The sequence below is a fragment of the Callionymus lyra genome, chromosome 4 (assembly GCF_982586985.1).
Source record: "Callionymus lyra chromosome 4, fCalLyr1.hap1.1, whole genome shotgun sequence".
In the NCBI taxonomy this organism is placed as follows: Eukaryota; Metazoa; Chordata; class Actinopteri; order Syngnathiformes; family Callionymidae; genus Callionymus; species Callionymus lyra.
The window spans coordinates 25,161,452-25,182,314 of record NC_141821.1 but is presented as its reverse complement, the minus strand read 5'-3'; the positions used below and the strand labels follow the sequence as shown (position 1 = coordinate 25,182,314).

Genomic DNA, 20,863 nt, shown 5'->3' with positions numbered 1-20,863 from the left:
TCATGGCGCGCGACAACAAACAGGCCGCTCCGGTTCCGACGTGCTCGTTTCCGACCACCACCGGCCACCACCCGAGTCCGGCCCGAGGTTCCGTTCCGAAGGGGACAGTTCGGTGAAAACGAACGGGGCGTCCTGAAGCGTCGAGGTCAAACGGGACCGGAGAGGCAGCAGGTCCACTGACACCTCCCGCCACAGCTGCAGCAGGTCTCGGCTGCGGGACCAGGACCAGGCCGCTCCCTCTCTCCGGGAGCGCGGAGGCGCTGCTGTCCCGGTTCGGCCTCGGCGTGAAGACCACTGCAGGGGGAGGACGTCAGGAGAAGTGGCGTTCCTTCCTGGAGGTCTACAGTTCCAGCTGGGACAGGTACGAGTGCGGCGGTTAGACTCGCCGTGGAGCTGCAGGTTCATATAAACAAGAGGCTGCACTTCTCGCGAGAACAGGCGGCTGATGTCATTACAAAAACAAAGTTGAAGCGTGAATTCTTGACGCTTCGTTCCGTGAAACCGCTGCTTGTTAAACTTTTATCATTTGATATCGAAGGACTTTGAGATTTTAAAGCATCATGTAAAACACTGACGACATCCAAAATACTTATAATAAATGTATTTATATCGTCTTTTTTTTATTGGATTTAATTCATTTTCACCACTCCGTGCTAAACGAGATGTAATTCATTTGTCAACATTCAGTGTTATTCAATCTTAAACATTTATCAATTTCATATCACCGTCTAGTTAACATTAGAGTAGGAAAAAGGAACATTATAACATTTTATCTATCTTTTTAAATCTCCTCTTAAAAACGCACTTATTTAAAACCTGTTTACTGCACTTAATTACTTTATTATGTTTTCTATGTGTCTTCATGTTTTAATTGTGTTTTACTTGTGTTGATTTTTATGTAAGGCGACCTTGAGTGCCGAGAAATTATTATGTGTTATTAGCCTGTAACCCATGATAAATAAAATGTTACCTGTAATTTACAGGGTTGGGTAACATGAACTACCCTACTTCCAAAGAGAGCAGATAGAGCATCTCAAAAAAGTGAATGTGTTTAACTCATGTAAACTGCTGACAGACAGATAGACACCGGTTACAAGTTCTGTATGAAAAACTGCAAGAAAAGTTTTCTATGAGAAATTATTTGTGTATCACAAGTAAACAGGAATATTGTTGTATGCATATGAAAGTTGATGGTTCAATGACTTTTTATTCGTCATCTTTTCTTGTGAAATAAAAGATTAACCAATAAAAATGTTAATGACATATCATTCTTAACTCTTTGATTGAAACATTTATCTTATTGAACATATTTGTATATTTTTATACAGCTCATGAAATGCAGTATACAGTGGCTTATAGAGAAACAGAGTTAAATTGAGCTCAGAAATATTTAATATATAATGATGTTAATCTAGATTGAATAAAGATTAGGAGCTCCCCCTTCAGGAGCACTTGTCTTCATGCTTTTTAAAGTTTGTATGCATTTTAAAATTGAACTTGGTTGAGCAGGTTTGGCCTACAGCAGGTTTCTTCAAATTAATCAAGAAAAGTAAAAATCTGAACCTACTAAAGAGGGGAAAAAATCGGCCAAATTGGTTTCTCCTTGTTTGTATCCTCATTATTGGTTTATTGTCTTTTGAGTCCTGCTGTCATCATGCTCTACTCATATAAGGACAGTTGCAGAGAGAGTATAGCAGTTTGAATACTCTAAGTTTTCTTATAAACACGTATTTAGTAAGTAGTTTAAGTTTATCCTTTTTTTCTTGTTCCAAAATTTGAAAAGGGTCGATTTTATAGGATCAATAATACAAAATTTATACTCAATCTTCCAGCAGCACAAAGGTGTAATAAACGCTGGATTCTGGCCATGAACGCACCTCGTGTAAACCAATAACTTTCGTCCAGGGCGGGACTTCACGCACTCGTTGAACCTGGCGGTAGCTGCTGGTTTCGAGGATTCACGTCTCGTGAGTGTTTTTAATAATCATATATACAGTTGTATTTACGTAACCACATAATTTTGCTTTTCTCCTTAAATGCTCTGGTCAGTTCAGCGGCGAGACCAGCGACTCGACGCCGGTCTGTCCTGTACAGTAAAAGTATTTTGATCGGAGTCCTGGTCGGACATCCCGGGGGCCTGAGTGACGTCACTGTCGGGCCCCTTCATTAAAAAAAACAGTCGAACATCACTGATGAGCAGCTACTGTTGCTGTTAACCCTTCATTCATTTTGGTCAAGAAAAACATGTGGTTTTCACTTTAAATAAACCCGTACAGTCACAGGTCTGCTCTGGTATCACACTTTAACGTGGAACTTTTTTAAAACAAAAATGTATTAAAAAGTCAACTGGGCCAGGAAAGTTCCATTTAATTATGAAGATTAAAACAAATTCACAGCTGTTCTGCATTTTTAGTTATAGGCTAAAATGTAAGTCCATTTTAATGTAGTGACTGGAGATCAGTGGTCTTCGTCTTCATTAAAAAATAATAATAGTAATAAACATCAAAATACCTCCTGCTCATCTGTAATGTCCATATTTAATTGAAGCCTCAACATTAGAAATGGTCCAGAATGACTTAAATAAATGAACGTAATCCCAACACTTAGTCGATATGAGGGTGAGTAGACAACGATAAAAAAATAAATAAATTTGGGAAAACTTACCCTTTAAAACAAACATTCCTGCATTGGTCCTGGTAATTGAGGGCTTCAGTTTTGTCCGGGATGTTGCGACATACAAGCTTCAGTTATCCAGGAGAGACTCGCAGTAGAAAAACTGCTCCTCTATGAGAAGTCAGTCGAGGTGTTGAACCAGTGAAGGGCAGACCCTGAACACACAGGCGAACACCTCCATGACCTCTGAACTTCACTGCTTCGTTTTTATTTGTTCAGGCTTTTCCTTGATTTTCTGGAACTCCTGTTGTGTTATCAGTTTTATCTTGACCTTTAAAGTATATACTTTATTGAATATTGTTTTGATTGTTTAAGTGCTTTGTGACCCTGGTCTGGAAAAAGCGCTATACAAATAAAAATGATCACTTACTTACTCTATGGCTGCCTTTCTCCACACCTAAGTCACGTGATAACCTGTACTCTCAGGTGCAAACAACAACCGTGTCAGACTTGTAGGTGCTGACTTTTATTCTGACATGTCATGTCAAGCTGATGTGATCATGACCAACGACGTCGCCTCTTTCAGGTAGCTGTCAATCATATCCGCCCATCTGTCTGCTGTCAATCATCGGCGAGAACAAAGAAAGACCATACAAACGTCGTCGGTCCGACGCTCCATCCTATACGCAGGCGCCCTGAGACGAACGACCAATCACGACGCACCGGACATCAGCCATCATCGGAGGCGCTCTGTGATTGGTCCAAACGTTTGGCGCCTCTGGAGTCTCTGCAGTCGAGGTGGGCGGTCAGAGTTTGAATGACGAACATTAAAAGTGTTTCATCCGCCGAACAAAAACCTGCAGGAGGACGAAGCTACCGCCCAGAAACACACACCGACCGTAGCGATCTGAACGAACGTGCCCGAGGACAAGGTGTTCGAGTTCGGATTGTTGAAAAGCAGCGCGTGCTTCCCCTGAAGCCCCTCCTCCGCAGCTAAGTGCTAGTTAGCCTCAGAGGTAGCCGGAACACGCTAGCACAGCTAACACAACACAAAGAGGAGTTTGGCTCTGAATCCAGTCTCGGGTCTGCGATCGCACCAGTGGATGAAGAGAACACCTGCCCGACAGGTGAGCGAGCCGACGTCGTGTTATCCTTCGGGAGGTGTGGACACTTTTCCGGATGTTCTCGGCTCTTTGTGATTTTTTTTGTTAGCTAGCTTTGCCGGTGTGTCGTGTTGTCAGTGGTTAGTGTCTCGAGGTTTGTTGCCAACCTAAGAAAAAGACGAAGCTGTCGGAGCTGCTGTCAGTGGTGAGTGTTGTGTGGAGGGATCTGTAGACCGGTGGTCTGTGGTGGAACTTTTGGAGTCCCGAGCCGCGTGAAGACTGCTCGAAGTGAGCGGAACAAATCGTCAGTTTGATGAAATTTGGAGGCAAGACAACAACGTGAAGTCCTACTGGTCGAAGGAGTCATCCTTGTTAACTGTTGTGGTGAAGATCAGAACTTGATCTGTTTCTCTTTGACGTGTGTGAAGGACAGGATGTGACTCCACTCGGATAGATGAGAACAACATGTATTTTTAAACACGTAAACTTGTCATGACAATTAAAATGTCAAGTTTTTCAGAATCATTGTATGTTACATTGTTGGCTCCTGTGTTGTTATAATTATTATTATTATTAATAATCAGTGGCACTTCCTTTGCTATACAGCACTCAAACCACTTCGATCAAACACTGATGGGAGTAGGCTGCAACGCACCATCAAAAGACTAATGTTTAAATGTATATGCTAGGAGTAATGCCAATATTAGTTTACTTTAAAGTTGCATTCTTTTGTTCAGAGTTGAACATTGTTTAGTATAATTATCTCAAATGATATTTTGATTTGTTGGCGATAGAAGAAAAAATCTTCCCTTTGGAATTTCACCCTTTTTTTTTTTTTTGCAAGAGGTAACTTGTAGACTTGTTTCACCCAAGTCAGCATCAGTCAACGTTTCTCGTGCAGGTCGACAATGGTGCTGACTGGAAAGCGTTCGGGGAAAGGCCCGGCATGCTGGAAGAAGAGAGTGAAGTCCGAGTACATGAAGCTGCGGCAGCTCAAACGCTTCCGACGCGCCGGAGAAGTCAAGGTTGGTGGACGCGGTTACATAGTTCTCTGCCTGCACGTGTCACTCATGGTCACGATTTGTGACATCAGCAGAAAAACATTTTTATTCAGACTTGTTAGCATTGGCATCAGCTGGAGTTCACCGGTGTGTCCTCCACAGAGCATGTTCAACACGAATCGCCTAAAGATCATTGAGCGCACCGACATCCTGAACCAAGAGTGGAAGACCCGCAGGATCCAGCCGGCGCACATCATGACGTCTGTGGGCTCGTTACGTGGAACCAGAGAGGTGGGTTGTTCGTGTTCTCTTCTGCCATAACAGTTCCTGAGATCCTATTTATTTGCAGTGCACTGTGGACAGCTGCTTTTCTGAGTTCCCCAGACAGGTCATCCCGCTGAAGACGCTCAATGCAGTTGCCTCTGTGCCAGTCATGTACTCGTGGTCACCGCTGCAGCAGAACTTCATGGTTTGTGGTCATCATCATCATCATCATCATCATGACACATGTTATACGTTCTGTTGGCTGGACCTTAAGGTCTCTTGTGTCTTTGTTAGGTGGAAGATGAGACGGTGCTGCACAACATTCCCTACATGGGAGATGAGATCCTGGACCAGGATGGAACCTTCATTGAAGAACTTATCAAGAACTATGACGGAAAAGTCCACGGTGATCGGGGTAAGTGAGAGAACCGTCTGTATAGAGGGCTGCTGGATCACATGCTGGTGTTGGTCCATCACATTTTGAGGGTTCTAGTTCTGGGAGGAAACTAGTGTCTAAAATAATCAACACATAAAGGTGAAGATTCTTTCCAAGACTTGCTGGATTTGAACCTGTGATCTTTTTTGCTCCACTTGTGCTTTCCCCTACCATAGCAGTTGACACACTGGCCACTAGATGGAGGCAAAGAGTGGAAAGGAGAATTAAAAAAAAAGATAAAGTCACCCACGAGTGTTTTGTTCTGACTGCAAGTAAATGGTAGCCACTACACAAGAGTGGAAACGCCTGACGTTTAGTTCTGAATCAAATCAACAAGGTGTACAGTAAACAATCCTTAAACCTGGACTGTCCTCCAGAGTGTGGCTTCATCAACGACGAGATCTTCGTGGAGCTGGTCGGTGCTTTGGGTCAGTACAGCGACAACGAGGAGGAAGAAGAGGATGAGGAGGAGGAGGAGGAAGAGCAGGACTACAAGATGGACGTGGAAGAACCTCGCAAAGACGGACCGGCATCTGAGAGTGAGTTCACGACTGGTTTTGAGTTTACTCCTGGTCCTCCCACTTCTGAGGGATGTTGATAAGTGAACCTATTGCAAGTTAGGTTTAGTTCTGACGAGACCTGGTTCTTCTCAAGGTCCAACTTCAGCATCTGAAACTCACTCTTGGGTATTTGCAGGCCGAGTGCTCGCTGAAGGCAGCAAGAAGTTTCCTTCCGACAAGATATTCGAGGCGATTTCCTCCATGTTCCCCGACAAGGGTTCCACCGAGGAGCTGAAGGAGAAGTGAGCAAACTTTGTCCACTAGATGGCAGTAAAACGGTCCTTACATTTCTAAGAAAAGATTAATTTTCTATAAGTGTCTATAAATGACGTAAGGGGCGAGTGGCTGACTGCTAGCAAAACACATTTTGACTGGAATGGTCCATGTTTGGTCATGTGACTTCAGACTCAGGTGGGCTGTCCTCACAGGTACAAGGAGCTGACTGAGCAGCAACTGCCGGGCACACTTCCCCCCGAGTGCACCCCCAACATCGACGGCCCCAACGCTCGCTCCGTGCAGCGTGAGCAGAGTCTGCACTCCTTCCACACGCTGTTCTGCCGCCGCTGCTTCAAATACGACTGCTTCCTGCACCGTGAGTTCACTTCCTGTCACGCCCACATGCCACCACTCTTGACTAACGCCCCGGTTTATCTGCAGCCTTTCATGCCACACCCAATACCTACAAGCGCAAGAACTTGGAGAACCTGGAGGACGGCAAGCCCTGTGGCCTGGACTGCTACATGTATCTGGTGCAGGTGAGAGGTCACAGAGCGACGCTGCTCATTGGATGTACTCGTCTCTGAACTCTTTTGTCTCTTCAGGATGGGATGGTGAACAATTTTCCAATAGAGGGTGCTGCAGAGCGTCCAAAGACGCCGTCCAAACGCCCGTCAGGTCGGCGCCGGGGCCGACTTCCTAACGGAGGCAGCCGGCCTGGCACGCCCACCATCTCCTCCGAGACCAAAGACACAGACAGCGACCGCGAGGGCAGCAAAGACGGCGACCCGGACTTGGACAAGGATGACGAGGACAAGAAGGACGACAACACCAGCAGCTCAGGTGGGTGTGGCAGCTGTGTTTTGTACATGGGGGGGGGAAAAAGACTGACTCTGTGTTCTCTGCAGAGGGAAACTCTCGCTGTCAGACACCAGTGAAGATGAAGTTGAGTGGCGACGTGGATTTGGTCGACTGGAGCGGTGCTGAGGCCTCACTGTTCCGTGTTCTGATCGGAACCTACTACGACAACTATTGCGCCATTGCTCGACTTATAGCCACCAAGACCTGCAGACAGGTGAGCGTCCATTATTGTGTTGGTCTATCCTGACCTGAATGACCTTTGACTCATTAAGTCCGACAGTCGCATTATCAACAACGTCTCGATGTCAAACTAGAGTTCTGACTTTCTTCCTGTAGGTTTATGAGTTCCGGGTTAAGGAGTCCAGCATCATTGCTCGAGCTCCTGCCGAGGACGAGGACACACCGCCACGCAAGAAGAAGAGGAAGCACAGACTATGGGCAACACACTGCCGCAAGATCCAGCTGAAGAAAGGTCTGAGACTCACTTGTCCTCTCTCACTATAACCACGTCTGCTGAGTCTCTAACAAAACCTCTATGTCCACTTGTCTCCACAGACGGCTCGTCCAATCACGTCTACAACTACCAGCCGTGTGATCATCCCCGTCAGCCATGTGACTCGTCATGTCCGTGCGTCACGGCTCAGAACTTCTGCGAGAAGTTTTGCCAATGCAGCTCCGAGTGTAAGTGGTGCCTCTGTGGTGATCTCCCACGACCGCTCATGTCACACACCTTTCTTGGTTGTAGGTCAGAACCGGTTCCCAGGGTGTCGGTGCAAAGCTCAGTGCAACACCAAACAGTGTCCCTGCTACCTTGCGGTAAGAGAGTGTGACCCCGACCTCTGCCTGACCTGCGGCGCCGCGGACCACTGGGACAGCAAGAATGTGTCCTGCAAGAACTGTTCCATCCAGAGAGGAGCCAAGAAGGTAAGACTCATGCATGCACTTAACACTAGGGATGTGGAGATTCACCCATTCTTATCAGTGCCTCAATACAAATATGAAAGATGCGGCTGCATCGGATTTCATTTGCTTTTTGCATCGGTATATGCAATAACATCGATTTCCGAGGCACCTTAAACCCACCACCACATTCTCGTGCAATTACGAGACAACAAACTTAAAGATGGACGCGCGAGCAACAGGACATTTAATGCACCTAAATACTTAAGTTTCAATTTGTGGAACTGTTATTTACGGTGTGTAAATAAGCTTGACATGTTGGCAGCACAACTATCCTGGCTACTCAAATGGCGTGGATAACTGTGCCCCCCTGCAGATTAAATCTGTTAATATTTCTCAACTTCATAAATGCATTATGTGGTAGAAAGGAGCATGTTATGTTGTAATTATGGGCTTCACTCCTCCTGCAGCAGTGAAGAAGACTTCCTGGATTAATGATGCCATGTGACAAACATTGATGTTTGACCAAGCACATTACAGTGGGTGTTGTTATGGTATTCTAGTTAATCTATGGCGGATTAAGCGTGTTTTCTAATTTAAATATCTTTATTAAAAGAATTTTGTACAAGCAGACACATACTGATGATACATATAAAGGTCCAAGATCATTTTAAGACTCAAATCAACGCATTAGTTGACCTTTAGCATATACTCACACCTCCACCTGTGTTTCAGCACCTCCTGCTGGCACCGTCAGATGTTGCAGGTTGGGGGATCTTCATCAAGGAACCGGTCCAGAAGAACGAGTTTATCTCCGAGTACTGTGGCGAGGTGAGACACTTGTCTCTCGCTCACTCACACACACACACACACACTTTTCTAAACAAGTTTGTGTCTCAGATCATTTCTCAGGATGAAGCCGACCGCAGAGGAAAGGTGTACGACAAGTACATGTGCAGCTTCCTGTTCAACCTCAACAACGGTAACGAACGACCTCCGACCCTGCGACTGCCGGCTGCTGATTCAAATGTTCTCTTGGCTTCTGTCAGATTTCGTAGTGGACGCAACAAGGAAAGGAAACAAGATCCGTTTCGCCAACCACTCCGTCAATCCCAACTGTTATGCTAAAGGTGAGAAAACCGTCTCTGGTGGTTGTCTGACGTCGTCACGGTAACGTTGTCTGGCTTCCTGCAGTGATGATGGTGAACGGAGATCATCGCATTGGAATATTTGCCAAGCGAGCGATTCAGACGGGAGAGGAGCTGTTCTTCGACTACAGGTCAGTGCCGGTGTGACCGAGGACTTCCTTTAACCGTCATCACTGACACTTGTTCTCCTGGACTTCAGGTACAGTCAGGCCGACGCCCTCAAGTATGTCGGGATCGAGCGTGAGCTGGAGCTTGCCTGACGGACACGCCTACCTCTGGACAAATGTAGTTAGCTTCTTTTCAGTTTCTGACTATTTCAGGGACCAAACTTAAGCACCAGCATGGGTGTCTCAGGAGCAGACCGTTTTTTCACTCACCATTTTTTACTTCTCACAAATTAAACTTTTCCAACCAATCGTTTGTGATTTCCCCCCCCCCCCGCAGTTCCTAACCAATGGTGCGTTGCAGCAGGAATTCCTAACTGAAGTTAGTTTTCTGTCTGATTTTTCTGATGTTTACAAGCTCACCATGCCTCAGAATAAAACCTTAAAGCACCGTGAGTGACATTGGAGAAATCTTTCTTCGTTTTTATTTATCACACATTTAGAAAATGAACCACACTATACAAACACCCAGCGGCACCCCCTGCTGTCCTCCATGTGGCAGCGCTGCGTCGGTCTGCGGCAAGTTTAACTTATTTTTCCTGGACTGATCTGGTGTTTCTAGTTGCCATGGCGGAGGCTGAAGCATGCAGACGCTCGTCGGCTCGTTCGTTTGCTAGTCAAAGACGAGAAGATCCGAGTCCACGGATATTTACAAGGTGAGCTTCTGCCCTCTGGTTAGTCACGTGATCAGCAGCCACCTCACCGAGGAGTGACGCTTCATGACCAACAGGAAGTTAAAAAAACAAAATTAAAAAAAAAGGAGGACAAAGCTCAGGCCAGGTAGCTGTACGTGTCTTTCTCTCCGTCTACACGCTCCAGGTACTCCTTCTCGATCAGGATGTCTATGCATTTCTGTCCATCAGAGGAAGACGTGTTACAACCGGTCACAAGCAGACACACGGGAAGTGACATCACCTTGATGACTGGGACTCGAGGTTTAAATCGAGACGACAGCTGGTTGAGGACTTCAGCCAGCAACTGCTGGTGTTTCAGGAGCTTCCTCATCTTCATGATCCTCACGATGGCAGCCTGCAGCAGACCAGAGGTTTACGTTTCTCACACACAGAGAGAACACATCCTCAACACAAAAATGACAATCACAATTCACACGCACCTGAATGAGCAGTTTTCGGTCCTCCTCAATGTTCTTGTGCGTCGTCTCCTGCTCCTGTTTCTGCTCCGTCTTCATTGGGACGTTGATGTTGACTCGCAGCTTTTTACTAACACATCTCAAGTCAGCACAACAGCATGATAAACGAGGAAAAATGAAAATGGAAACACTCACTTCTTGTAGCCGAGGAAAAGTTTGATGACGGTGTCAGGTTTGAAGTCCACCTCGTCTACGTTGGCATTCTCGTCCTCGAGAACCTGTCATACAAGGGCGGGTCAGCACTAGAGTTTGTCACAACAGCAGCTCAAAGACACTGAAGAATGCACTAGCAAGAACCATGGTCTCAGATTTCAGGTAGTTCAGGCAATGAGTCTTTTTCTCTCTCTCACTATCAGCAAAACTCTTCTGCCGACTTGCCCGAGAGTTCGTAACTAATCGAAGAGTTCAAACGATTGATGCGGAGTCATGTTCGGACTTACCAGCAGTTTGGACTTCAACAAAATCTGCAGGACTTGGATGAGGATGTCCTGGAACAGAAACGAGTCAGTGGGCTCCAGGACAAGTGTGACAAGGGAACCACGGTGCTCACAATTTTGATCTGCGTGCTGTCGGCCAGCTGCTGGACAGTGTAACTGTCCTCTGTGTTGTACTGCAGGAGGATGGCCATCTGGAAGGTGGAGGCCTGGAGGGTGTACCTGTGGAATTAGAAACACACACAAAGGCATCTTTAGAAATACATAAGACAAAAAAAATCCTAAATGAAGGAGGAACTTTCACTTGAGTTTACTTGAACAACTAGTGTCGTGTTCCCCGTGAAATATGGTTGTAGTTTCCATTTACGTCAGCCAGAACAATACCATATTTAATTCAAATCTAAATCATCAAAGTGTGATGCATTCAATAGTATGTGACAAAAGCAATTAAAAAAAATCCTGAATCAAACTTAAATAAGAAACCAAGTGTGAGGCTTAAAGATAAACTTCAATAGACATGTTAGGGTAGTTGATGAGTCGCTGCTCGCTCACCTGTTCTTGAAACAGTTGGTGACCAGTTCACCTTTGGACAGGTGGTAGAGCCACGTCAACTTCCTGCCACTGTGTCTGCTGGCGTAGAACGCTGTGAAGCGCTGGTAGCTGCGCTCCAGCTGTGGGGACAGTGACATCATCATTAGGGGGTCGCACTGACGTGAGCTGTGACATCATCGACGGTTACCTCTGATGGCAGGGCAAACGTGCACGACTGCTGGAAAGGCCAGGAGCCGGAGCTGAGGACCTGGATGCTGAAGTCCACTGTGGACACACATGTCAGTACAGAGCAACACACCTGTGAGTGTGTGTGTGGGTTCTTACAGTCCAGAGGCTCAGAGTTGCTCAGATGTTTCTTGAATTGTTCGTTCAGATCTTTGCTCACTCCTATGTCCTGGAACATTCTCTGCAGTTTGGACGTGTACTCAAAGCCACACGCTTGCTGCGCACACACACAAACACACGCGGTGAGAAAGCTGTTGGTTTGGTCGATCATGAAACGGCTGCAGACTCACCTTCAGCTTGGAGATCATGCTGGCTTCAGCATCATCACTGGCACTGTTTTGGTGGACGAGCCGCTTAGCTAGCATTTTAGCATAGAACTTCTGGAACACATCTTTGTCCTCGATGTACTTGAACACAACCATCTGTAGAAACAAAAGCCATGTGGCGTCACTGGTCCACAGTTGCGTTTCCTTGTTCACCAACACTTTTGTACATTGCAGCTTCTGTGTCGAGCAGAGTAAACCCCTAACATTTCTCCAACAAAACTAATGCAAGAACCCGGACACATTTGATTTCACTCGTCTCAATCCCATGCGAGTCGTACCACTTGGTTCAGCGTGTCCTCCAGCTCTGCTTCTTCTGGGTTTTTAGAGCTGAAAGAAGAAGAAACGTGTTCAATATGAAGCCGAGACATGACAGCTCACACACACGCACCTCTTCTTCAGCAGCGAATCACAGTACCGGGCCAGCAGCTCGGGGGACTTGCTGGACGACTGGGCCATCCTGGTGACTGCATTGTTATTGATAAAGCGTCCACACGCCTGACACACACACACACACAAACACAGATTCAACAACGGAGAACCTCTGCCAGAGCCGATTGACTTCCTGTGACCACTGACCTTGTCCAGAGCGGCGACAAAGCCTGCGTCGTTGTTGAAGGCCGACATGACCAGAGCGTTGTACTTCTTGTGCACGTCTAGAGTGGTTTGCACATAGACTTTCGGGTCCTGTGTCACAAATGAAAACATGAACATTCTGAAGACTCGGAGTAGACTCTGATGGTGGCTGGGTTTCTACGAGAAATAGTTCAACAATCCACATCAGAGCTCAGGCTCAAACTAATCTAGCATGAGTGTCGACTCATCCTAGGGTATCTGCCGGTGGGCGGGTTCTGATCACATGTTCATTTCAGTGGAACAGAGTAGGTTCTTACATTCAAAGCTGCCTCGCCGCACTTCTCTATGGCCGCGAGTCCCTGGTTGTGGATGTGGGTCTCTAAAAGCTTCTTCAGTTTACCCAGACCGTCTGTGATGCGTGAAACCAGATTGTACATACGACCCAGATCTGAGGAGCAAAACGGAGAGAAATGATTTGTCAACGTTCATGGAAATGTTTGAAAACACAAAGATGTTGAAGATGTTGAGAATGTGGGAAATCTAATGACAATTCGGAAAGATGGGAATGATGTTAAGGATGCCTCATGTATTTGAACACAGAAAAATTCAACTGTCAATATTTCACAGATTTTATTCATTGTGTGGGTTTTCGGGTCGTTACAAAGAACCACTGTAGTCAGAGCACTAGTCACATGCGTTTCTTACCAACAAAGAAATGTATGGCCGTGACTGAGGAATGACTCAACTTTCCCAGTTGAAAAAATAAGAAAAAAAATTATATCGATTTTAAATATAACAATTAAAAACTTCATTTAACTTTAACTTTAATTAAAACTATAGGAGTTATTTGCCTGACAGTTTTATAATGTAAATTCCTAAATGCTTGCGTACTTAATATATCACAATATATTTTTCCTTGCATCACACATCTCTAACTAGACCAGCTGGAAGAATAACTCAAATGTATTCATTTCCCAAATCTTTCCGTGAAATCTATCCGACAGGATCGCTGTTCCACCTATTCTAAAATGTGCCTTTAAAAGAAAGTTCTTCATTGAGACCTCCATTAAAAAATATTTTAAGACTTAAAATCCTGGTCATAGTCTTTTGAAGTTGCTTGCTAATCTCACCTTCATTTTTGTCTGCGTCGAGAAGGTTCTGGAACTCCGTGTGGAAGATCTCCAAGTGTTTTTCGATGAGGACCTGCTCGCATTTCCGGGCCAGCTCGTCCTGCGTGGACTCGTGGAGGTAGACCTGCACACGGCGCTGCTCCTCCAACAGTCGCGCCTCCGCCTGACCAGAACATGTTTATCAATTTGACACAGGAGTGCGGTGCGTGTTTTCACAGCGAGCGTACCTTCTTCATGTACTCGGTGACGGGGTTCTGCTGCAGGAACTCGGTGCTTTCACGTGTGTAGAAGCGCTCTGTATCAGTGAGGAACTGACACTCAAAGTATTCCTTGTACACAGACAGCGTTGGACCTTTGGCAAAGGCGTCCTCCTCGTTCAGGCCGAGCTCGACTGCAGGAAAGACAAAGGGAGGTTCACTACAGAGCAGAGATGACCTTCACTCCTCCGGGTCACTGTTCTCACCATACGACTGGACCACGCCACTGATCAGTCGGGTGTTGATGGTCTCGCCATTCCTCTCCCTCTCGATCAGTTTCAGCACAGCATTTGTCACCTTAGAGCAGTCAAGGTTCAGCTGAGGAGAAACAGGACGAAGCCTCACTATTGTGACTCACCTGCTTGTTGAGTGGCCGGAACAAACATTCTCTCCAGGTCACCAGGGCCAGCTGTGGGTCACAAGGGGGTCAGCAACTTTCAGGGTCACTTCCGAGAGCAAGTAAGTGAAATGACTCTCACTCAAACAACAAGCACACGTGCAAACTTCTCACCGAATAGATCTCGTAGATTCCCTTGCGACCCTCATCACATTCCCTCCGGACCCAATGGCGGTTGAGGTAGGCGCAGATCCCGTTGAGGACTTTACTGGAGAAGCGGTAGTCCTCCCACTGTTGCGTGTAAAACTTCAGGACACATTCGTCCATGAGGTCCTCGCCATCCTACAGCAGGGACCAGCTCGGTTAATTTGAAGACCACAGTTAAAGGTCAAATGAGACCCGACCCCGTAAGTGGTCGTAGACTTACCTTTAGCAGGCTGGTCAAATAGTTCTTCAGGAACTCCTTTAGTCTCTTGTAAAGCTCCAGACCCACAAACTGTGCTCCGCCAGGGGTGGTGGACTTTTTGGAGGGTTTGGTGGAAGGCACGGAGCCCCGGCCCTGACTGGACTGGTGGACGCTGGTGCAATAGTTATATACATGTCTGGAGAGGTCAGGGGTCAAGGAGCAACACACAGATATTGTGGAAACAGGACACATAGTAAAGCGATGCTCAACCTCGTCTGACAAACCAAACATCACCACCTGCCGTTTAGGACCAAAATCAGTTCAGATTTAATCAGAGCCCATCAACAGATCCATTTAAGAAAGCTTCCGACCTGTGTTTCTCTCTAGCGCTGAATTTCAAACTGTAGCAGAGCATTTGATTTTTGAAAGTGTGAAAGACTGGATTCACAGGTGAATGTTAAATGACGTTATAGTAAAATTAGGTTTGGGGCAAAAATGTATAAACCTTTGATTTTTTTTTTTCTATTCATCATCATAATCATCAGTAGTTTAAGATAACATGTTATGAAACACTGCATCAAGATTCAGAAGAGAGTTGGCAGTAAATTTAACTTCTTGTTCGATTCTGGTTTGGGAGAAAAAGTTTAATCAAATATTGAACTTGTACTTGCTTCTTTGTCAAGTGTATGCGTTAGAAACTGTTGCGCGCTGTGCTCTCGCTGCCTTACATGGGCTTAAGATTTGTGTCACCATTTCCAATAAGCTTAACAGAATGAACTATGTCCTCCGCCAGTGACATTAATAAAAAAAATCAAAAAAATCAGGGACGTCACAGTGAAAAGTATTGAATCCACAGTCCAGACTGACACTCGGGTGATGATGTTGAGTTGTGAGATGACTGCTGACAAAAAACTGATAATAGCGACGAACATATCAGAAACAGACAGAAAACAAACATTCAACCCAGATTGTGTGTTTAAGCTCATCAGCTCTGTAAGGAGAAACCTTGCAGTGAACACCACACCAGGGCTCTTACTGCATTGAGGGATACGTGTAGAGTTCCATGTAGCGGGACTTGGCCATGCTCTGCCGTGTGTAAACCTGCTGGATTCCAGCCCGCAGGTCGTCCCATATCTGGTCCAGGCCTATCTGTCTCAGTCCATGCGGGTTTTGGGTTCTGTTTGACGACATGACGTCCCCGTCCCCTCCTTGTCCCGCTCAACACTTCCTGCTCTGCGCCCCCGGGCCGGGTCCTCTTTCGATTTGGGTCCTCACCGTCTCTTCTACAGCGCGTGGTCCATTTGTGGGCGACGGCGATACTATAAGGGTTGTTTTAGGTCTTGAGATGAGGCGCAGATCCGCTCTGCTCGTCTGGGCGGCACCAACTGCCTCCTCCACCAAAGTGTTTTGAGGTTCTCACCAATGGACCTGTAAAGAAGCAGAGGAGTCACTTTTACTGTGGGTGAACATTCTCAAAACATTAGTAAGCAAATAAGCAAAATAGGCGTGGTTATGGCAAACACGATTTAATCTCCAGTAAAAAAGAAGCAATGTATTTCAATACAGAGTTTCGTACAAACTGAGATATACAAAAGAGGTCCAAGATCAATTTAAGAGACACTCAAATGACCTTAAAAGAAGATTTATTTCAGAAATGTTAGCAAAGACATTCATGTTTTGCATCGTGGCTCCACAATTTCATTCATGCTGTATGTCTCGATACATGCATATTTGACAATAAAAGAACTTGAACTTGATATGCAGCATTCCAGGCCAGCCAGGTGGCGAGTGTCATTTAAATAAGGCGGGTTCATTAAAAGGTGTACGATCCAGGCTGAAAATATAGTTCGCCAGGAAAAATAAGGATCAATTTAGCAACATCATCCTTTTAACAAATACGTTTTAAGAGTCACTTGTTTACCCGTTAAGCACTCAAAGCAATTTACACTAAGAAACTCATTCACACACACAAAAAACAACAAAACAGAATGACTGGAGTAGGCCGCAACGTAGTATGTGAGCTCAGCCACCAGGAGAAATTAACACAATAACAAAGTCATGTCGGGATGGAACCACTGATGTTTTTGTTGCGCATCCGCACTGGTCTCTCCAACTCAGCTACTAGACAGAGACAATCGATCACTGCTCAGATTGCATCAATGTATTCACAAATGTTTTTTTTTTGTTAAACACTTAAAGTAAAAGATTGTTTTTAGTGGGGAATTACTCTTTTACAAAAGTGCATTCATTTGCAAAACACAACTTTATAAGCAATATGAACATTAGAGAAATGATGCAGGTGCATAAAAACTTAACAGATGTGGCAGAGCAGGTTCCTTTTAGCGATCAAGTTTATTTTGATCCTGTGTGTATTGCTATAAGAGACATTGAAAGAGGAATGACGATGGTGGGATATTGTATGTTGCATAAATAGTGAAATAAGAAGCTCTTTTCGCCCCTTTCATTTGAAAATCTAAACCTTGAAGGCCATCAACCTCACCGCAAGTCATAAAGGTGCTGCATTTGTGTGGGGTGTGGGGGCCAGTTTACTTGACGTGTAAATACTCTACTTGTGTTCTGACCAACAAGTTCAGGGCCAGGAGTAGCTCTTTTCTGCTGTTAAGACTATGCGAGCGCATTCCGCATTCCCCATTCCTAAAAAGCCAATTTCCCTAACAAAAAAAAAAAGATCAAGCACAGGACCGATGGATGTAGGCCCACCATTCAGTAGTGAGAGGTACAGTGATGTCATTGTAAAGTTACAGAATACATTTGAAAAAAGGTTTGCAGACTAGAAGAAACGCAAGGCATTCATTTTTCCAAATGTTTACTTACTCCTGGTGTACAGAATTCCAAATAATGCTAATTACATTAGCTTTCAGAATAATGTTAAAGCCCACAAGAGTTGTTACTATAAATAACACCATCAGTTTATTTGTATCAAGTACTCAGAAGTGGACCAGGGTTTCCCGATACATTGATGAGACCATTGCGGTCTGAACAGTACAACAATTTTTTTATCACAACGTGAGCCACTTTGAAAAATGAAGAGTGCTTGAAACGCCACTTGAGCACATTTTCAAAGAAAGCGGAGAAGCATCCAGCAGTAGTTGACTCAACTAAGTGTGGGGTAAGTGAAAAGCCGAACAGGAAGACCCACTTCAGAAGACTTCTCCAGGTCACAGCTGAGATTTCCCTCCTCCCACACATGTGGCACACCAGACTTAGACGTCACTAGCCTAATTACAGATTAGTCCAGTTCAGAGTCTCAAACCAAACAAACCCAGTAAACACACACACACGGCAAAACACACAAAAGCAACAAGCCCTCCAACGTAAATCCCATATATCAACTCTACAACTTCCAAGTACATCCACAGTTGATTCCAACTAGGAAGAAAAATGCTGATTCGACCTCCACACAAATACGTGGATGTGGTGGAGACATAAGCTTTGTGTACATCCTTAGTTCACTCCAGTTCAGAACAGAATGTCAGATCTCTATGTTCACAATTAATTCATTTATTTCATCATACGTTTTCATCTTTTACTGGAGATGCTTCCAAATTTTCTAACCTCCAAAAAAATTCAGGACAAGATCAATGACTATTTTAGCTTTCCATTAAAAAACAACTCTGGACATAATTATGACATAAATAATAAAATAATTTCCAGCAAAGGGAGAGAATCTCTTTGAAGGACACTTGGGTGACATGTGGAGATGCAATGGTAAACATTGTTAATTTTCTAAAGTTCATGGTTATCGGGACATTTTTAAATAACATCAAACAGTGTTGGCTCACCTCCCTCTGTCAACAACTCTCACCGTCCAAGGATTGAGATGTGTTAATGTTTTCGTTATCTTTGGAATCTGCTAAATCAAAATGAATTCAGAGCGATCACTGATTAATAATATAGAAAATAACTAACTAGAAATTGTGTTGATCACATGAAAAAAATTGAATAGCGAAACAGAAAACTCATTGACATTCAATAACTCCAGCCTGACTAAGTCTCTGTGACTGCTAATGTAATTATTAAGAATTAAATGACTGTTTGCTCCTCAGTCGATCAGTAGCCGTCCTCGCACACTTACATTTAAACTTCAATAAACTAGTTCTCGTTCCAAAAAATGTTTAATTTAAGTGCGTTTCTTTAATTTTTATTTTAATCAATTGTAAAACAAAAATCTAAAGACTATCACGATAAGATTGATAACTGAACATTTTGGTCAAAATAACCATGACGTGAAATCTTCATACCGTTACATCCCTGTACATGACATGTAAAAAGATGTTTTCCTCAATGCAACTGGGCCGTGTGAAAAGGGTAGTGACGACCCCTAGGGGAGGGGGCACATGATGACCCAGCTGCTATATTTAGAAGAATCACGGTGCCGGACCGTGGCTGCACTCGCACTGTTTGGGCGGGCAATGTAGACGTGACCTGGGATTTACAGTGTTAATATGAGACGGTGATGACCCGTTGGCTTACTTCCTGCTGCTACTCAACAGTTTGGAGTGGATGCTCTAGTAAGAAGGTAGAGTCATGGCAGGCGTCCGTCAAGACTCAAAACTACAATGCAAAAATATTGATTAATAAATTATTAATAGCGTTGTGTTTTCCTCCTTAGGGAAGTGATTCCCTTTATCTAATGTTCTGACATCAGCAATCACAAGAGCTGTGGAGAAGTGCCTTCTCACAACCTCACCTGAAGTGCTCCTGCAGTTACCATGGCAACTGAGGCAGACAATCCTGCAAGGCTGTTCTACAGCAAGCTTGGAGCACACACAGTCTGAAAGATGCCAATCTCACAGGTACTTGGGCATGGACCGACTGAGACTCCTGATCCATGACCATGTGACACGAGGGAGAGAGACCAAAGTGTTTCTAGAAGTTTGTTGTGAAATATGAGCTGGGCCTGGGGTCCAGGGGGCCACGCTGCCTGCTTCTGAGGAGAGGGTGGTGGGAAAGGTTGCAAATAATTTCATGGAACAAATTCCTTTTAGGGAAACACACGTGTAATGTGACTGTCAACAAGCTCGTGTTTTGGGGATGGCTGTGCAACAAAATGACGCAAGAGAATGATGAATTTTGAGTGCCTATCAGTTTAAATGACTCATTTCGAAAGGGCCAAATTTAACTGATATAAATTGCCTTTATAATTGAAAGACTGCAATTAACTGGAAATGTGAGAGCCATCTTTACACTGTCCTGACAGAGTGTACAAACTGCAAGAGTGTACAAACTGCAAGAGGGTACAAACTGCAAGAGGGTACAAACTGCAAGAGGGTACAAACTGCAAGAGGGTACAAACAGATCTATATTTGCCAACATGCCATGAGACATAATATTCAAGTGATTACTGAATCCCTTAATTTTCCCAGCTATTGGCAGCACAGATTTAACAGATGGAACATGTATGCACCAGAACACAACTGTGAATTTTTGAGCAGCCGAGGTGACGGAAAACACCTTCGCAGTGAACAGGTTTGATTTATTGCTTTGCTCCAAAATGATTGCACCTCACTCATGCTTCACAGACAGACTGGGCCAGGTCACTCTGGGTGAAGGTGTCTCAACAGTCCAAATCAGCATCACTGCACTCTTCTGACAATACAAACATTAGGCAGCTTTCACCCAAAAATAAAAGTACCGGAACAGATTTCAACCATGATGATGATCATCATTCCCGGCATTAACAAAAGTTTCTTATGTATAAACTAGATTATGTGGCGCAGTAAACTAAACTGAGAAATAAAACACAAATGACATTTTTAATGTCACACTCATCAACAGTGCCAAACACGGGTTTGAGAATTATTTTAACAACTTGCAACTTTAAGATACAGGGTGAAAATGAAGTTAAAAGAGTTCAGTGGGACTTTCTGAGTGCCTGCTTTGAACTACAGTGGAATAGATATTTAGATAATGACAACCCAAAGATGTGACATTAACACGGAAAAAATCTGCATATTAGATAACACCAAAAAATACTGGTTCTATTTGCATGACTCAGTTGTGTATCATGTACAATGTGTACGTTAAAGGATAAACAATACCCAAAAACGTTTCTATTTCCATTTAGTTCTAGATATTCTGAACAAATAATAGAATTAAAGGATTACATCATATTTATCAGGTAAACACACTTTTTAAAGTTAATGAGTTGTGCACATTTAGAGAAGCATCAAATAATTCTAATTT

General features: G+C 44.5%; 2 protein-coding genes across 2 annotated transcripts in view; one reads left to right on the top strand and one right to left on the bottom strand.

Annotated features, from left to right (window-relative positions):
* The first annotated feature begins 3,430 nt into the window (after positions 1-3,430).
* On the top strand, positions 3,431-9,627 carry ezh2 (enhancer of zeste 2 polycomb repressive complex 2 subunit). Its single transcript, XM_087789380.1, has 19 exons — positions 3,431-3,740; positions 4,618-4,741; positions 4,880-5,008; positions 5,067-5,186; positions 5,276-5,396; positions 5,795-5,956; positions 6,114-6,219; positions 6,406-6,569; positions 6,635-6,732; positions 6,799-7,036; positions 7,102-7,268; positions 7,391-7,526; positions 7,610-7,735; positions 7,800-7,978; positions 8,690-8,785; positions 8,855-8,936; positions 9,004-9,084; positions 9,149-9,233; positions 9,302-9,627. The coding sequence occupies exons 2-19, from the start codon at positions 4,625-4,627 to the stop codon at positions 9,360-9,362; spliced, it is 2,268 nt and encodes a 755-aa protein (XP_087645506.1). The 5' UTR covers positions 3,431-3,740; positions 4,618-4,624; the 3' UTR covers positions 9,363-9,627.
* Positions 9,628-9,668: 41 nt separating this feature from the next.
* Positions 9,669-20,863, bottom strand: part of LOC148082245 (cullin-1) — a 12,122-nt gene continuing 927 nt past the window's right edge. The window contains exons 2-22 of the mRNA XM_087789379.1: positions 15,708-16,084; positions 14,678-14,852; positions 14,425-14,592; positions 14,272-14,322; positions 14,120-14,210; positions 13,884-14,047; positions 13,657-13,819; positions 12,844-12,974; positions 12,530-12,637; positions 12,342-12,448; positions 12,232-12,280; positions 11,918-12,049; positions 11,727-11,844; positions 11,590-11,666; positions 11,403-11,521; positions 10,967-11,072; positions 10,857-10,904; positions 10,552-10,634; positions 10,381-10,486; positions 10,182-10,295; positions 9,669-10,118 (exon numbers count right to left, since the gene is read on the bottom strand). Coding sequence (XP_087645505.1) covers positions 10,038-10,118; positions 10,182-10,295; positions 10,381-10,486; positions 10,552-10,634; positions 10,857-10,904; positions 10,967-11,072; positions 11,403-11,521; positions 11,590-11,666; positions 11,727-11,844; positions 11,918-12,049; positions 12,232-12,280; positions 12,342-12,448; positions 12,530-12,637; positions 12,844-12,974; positions 13,657-13,819; positions 13,884-14,047; positions 14,120-14,210; positions 14,272-14,322; positions 14,425-14,592; positions 14,678-14,852; positions 15,708-15,847 — 2,331 coding nt within the window. The 5' untranslated portion in view covers positions 15,848-16,084 and the 3' untranslated portion in view covers positions 9,669-10,037. The remainder of the gene's footprint in view (positions 10,119-10,181; positions 10,296-10,380; positions 10,487-10,551; positions 10,635-10,856; positions 10,905-10,966; positions 11,073-11,402; positions 11,522-11,589; positions 11,667-11,726; positions 11,845-11,917; positions 12,050-12,231; positions 12,281-12,341; positions 12,449-12,529; positions 12,638-12,843; positions 12,975-13,656; positions 13,820-13,883; positions 14,048-14,119; positions 14,211-14,271; positions 14,323-14,424; positions 14,593-14,677; positions 14,853-15,707; positions 16,085-20,863) is intronic.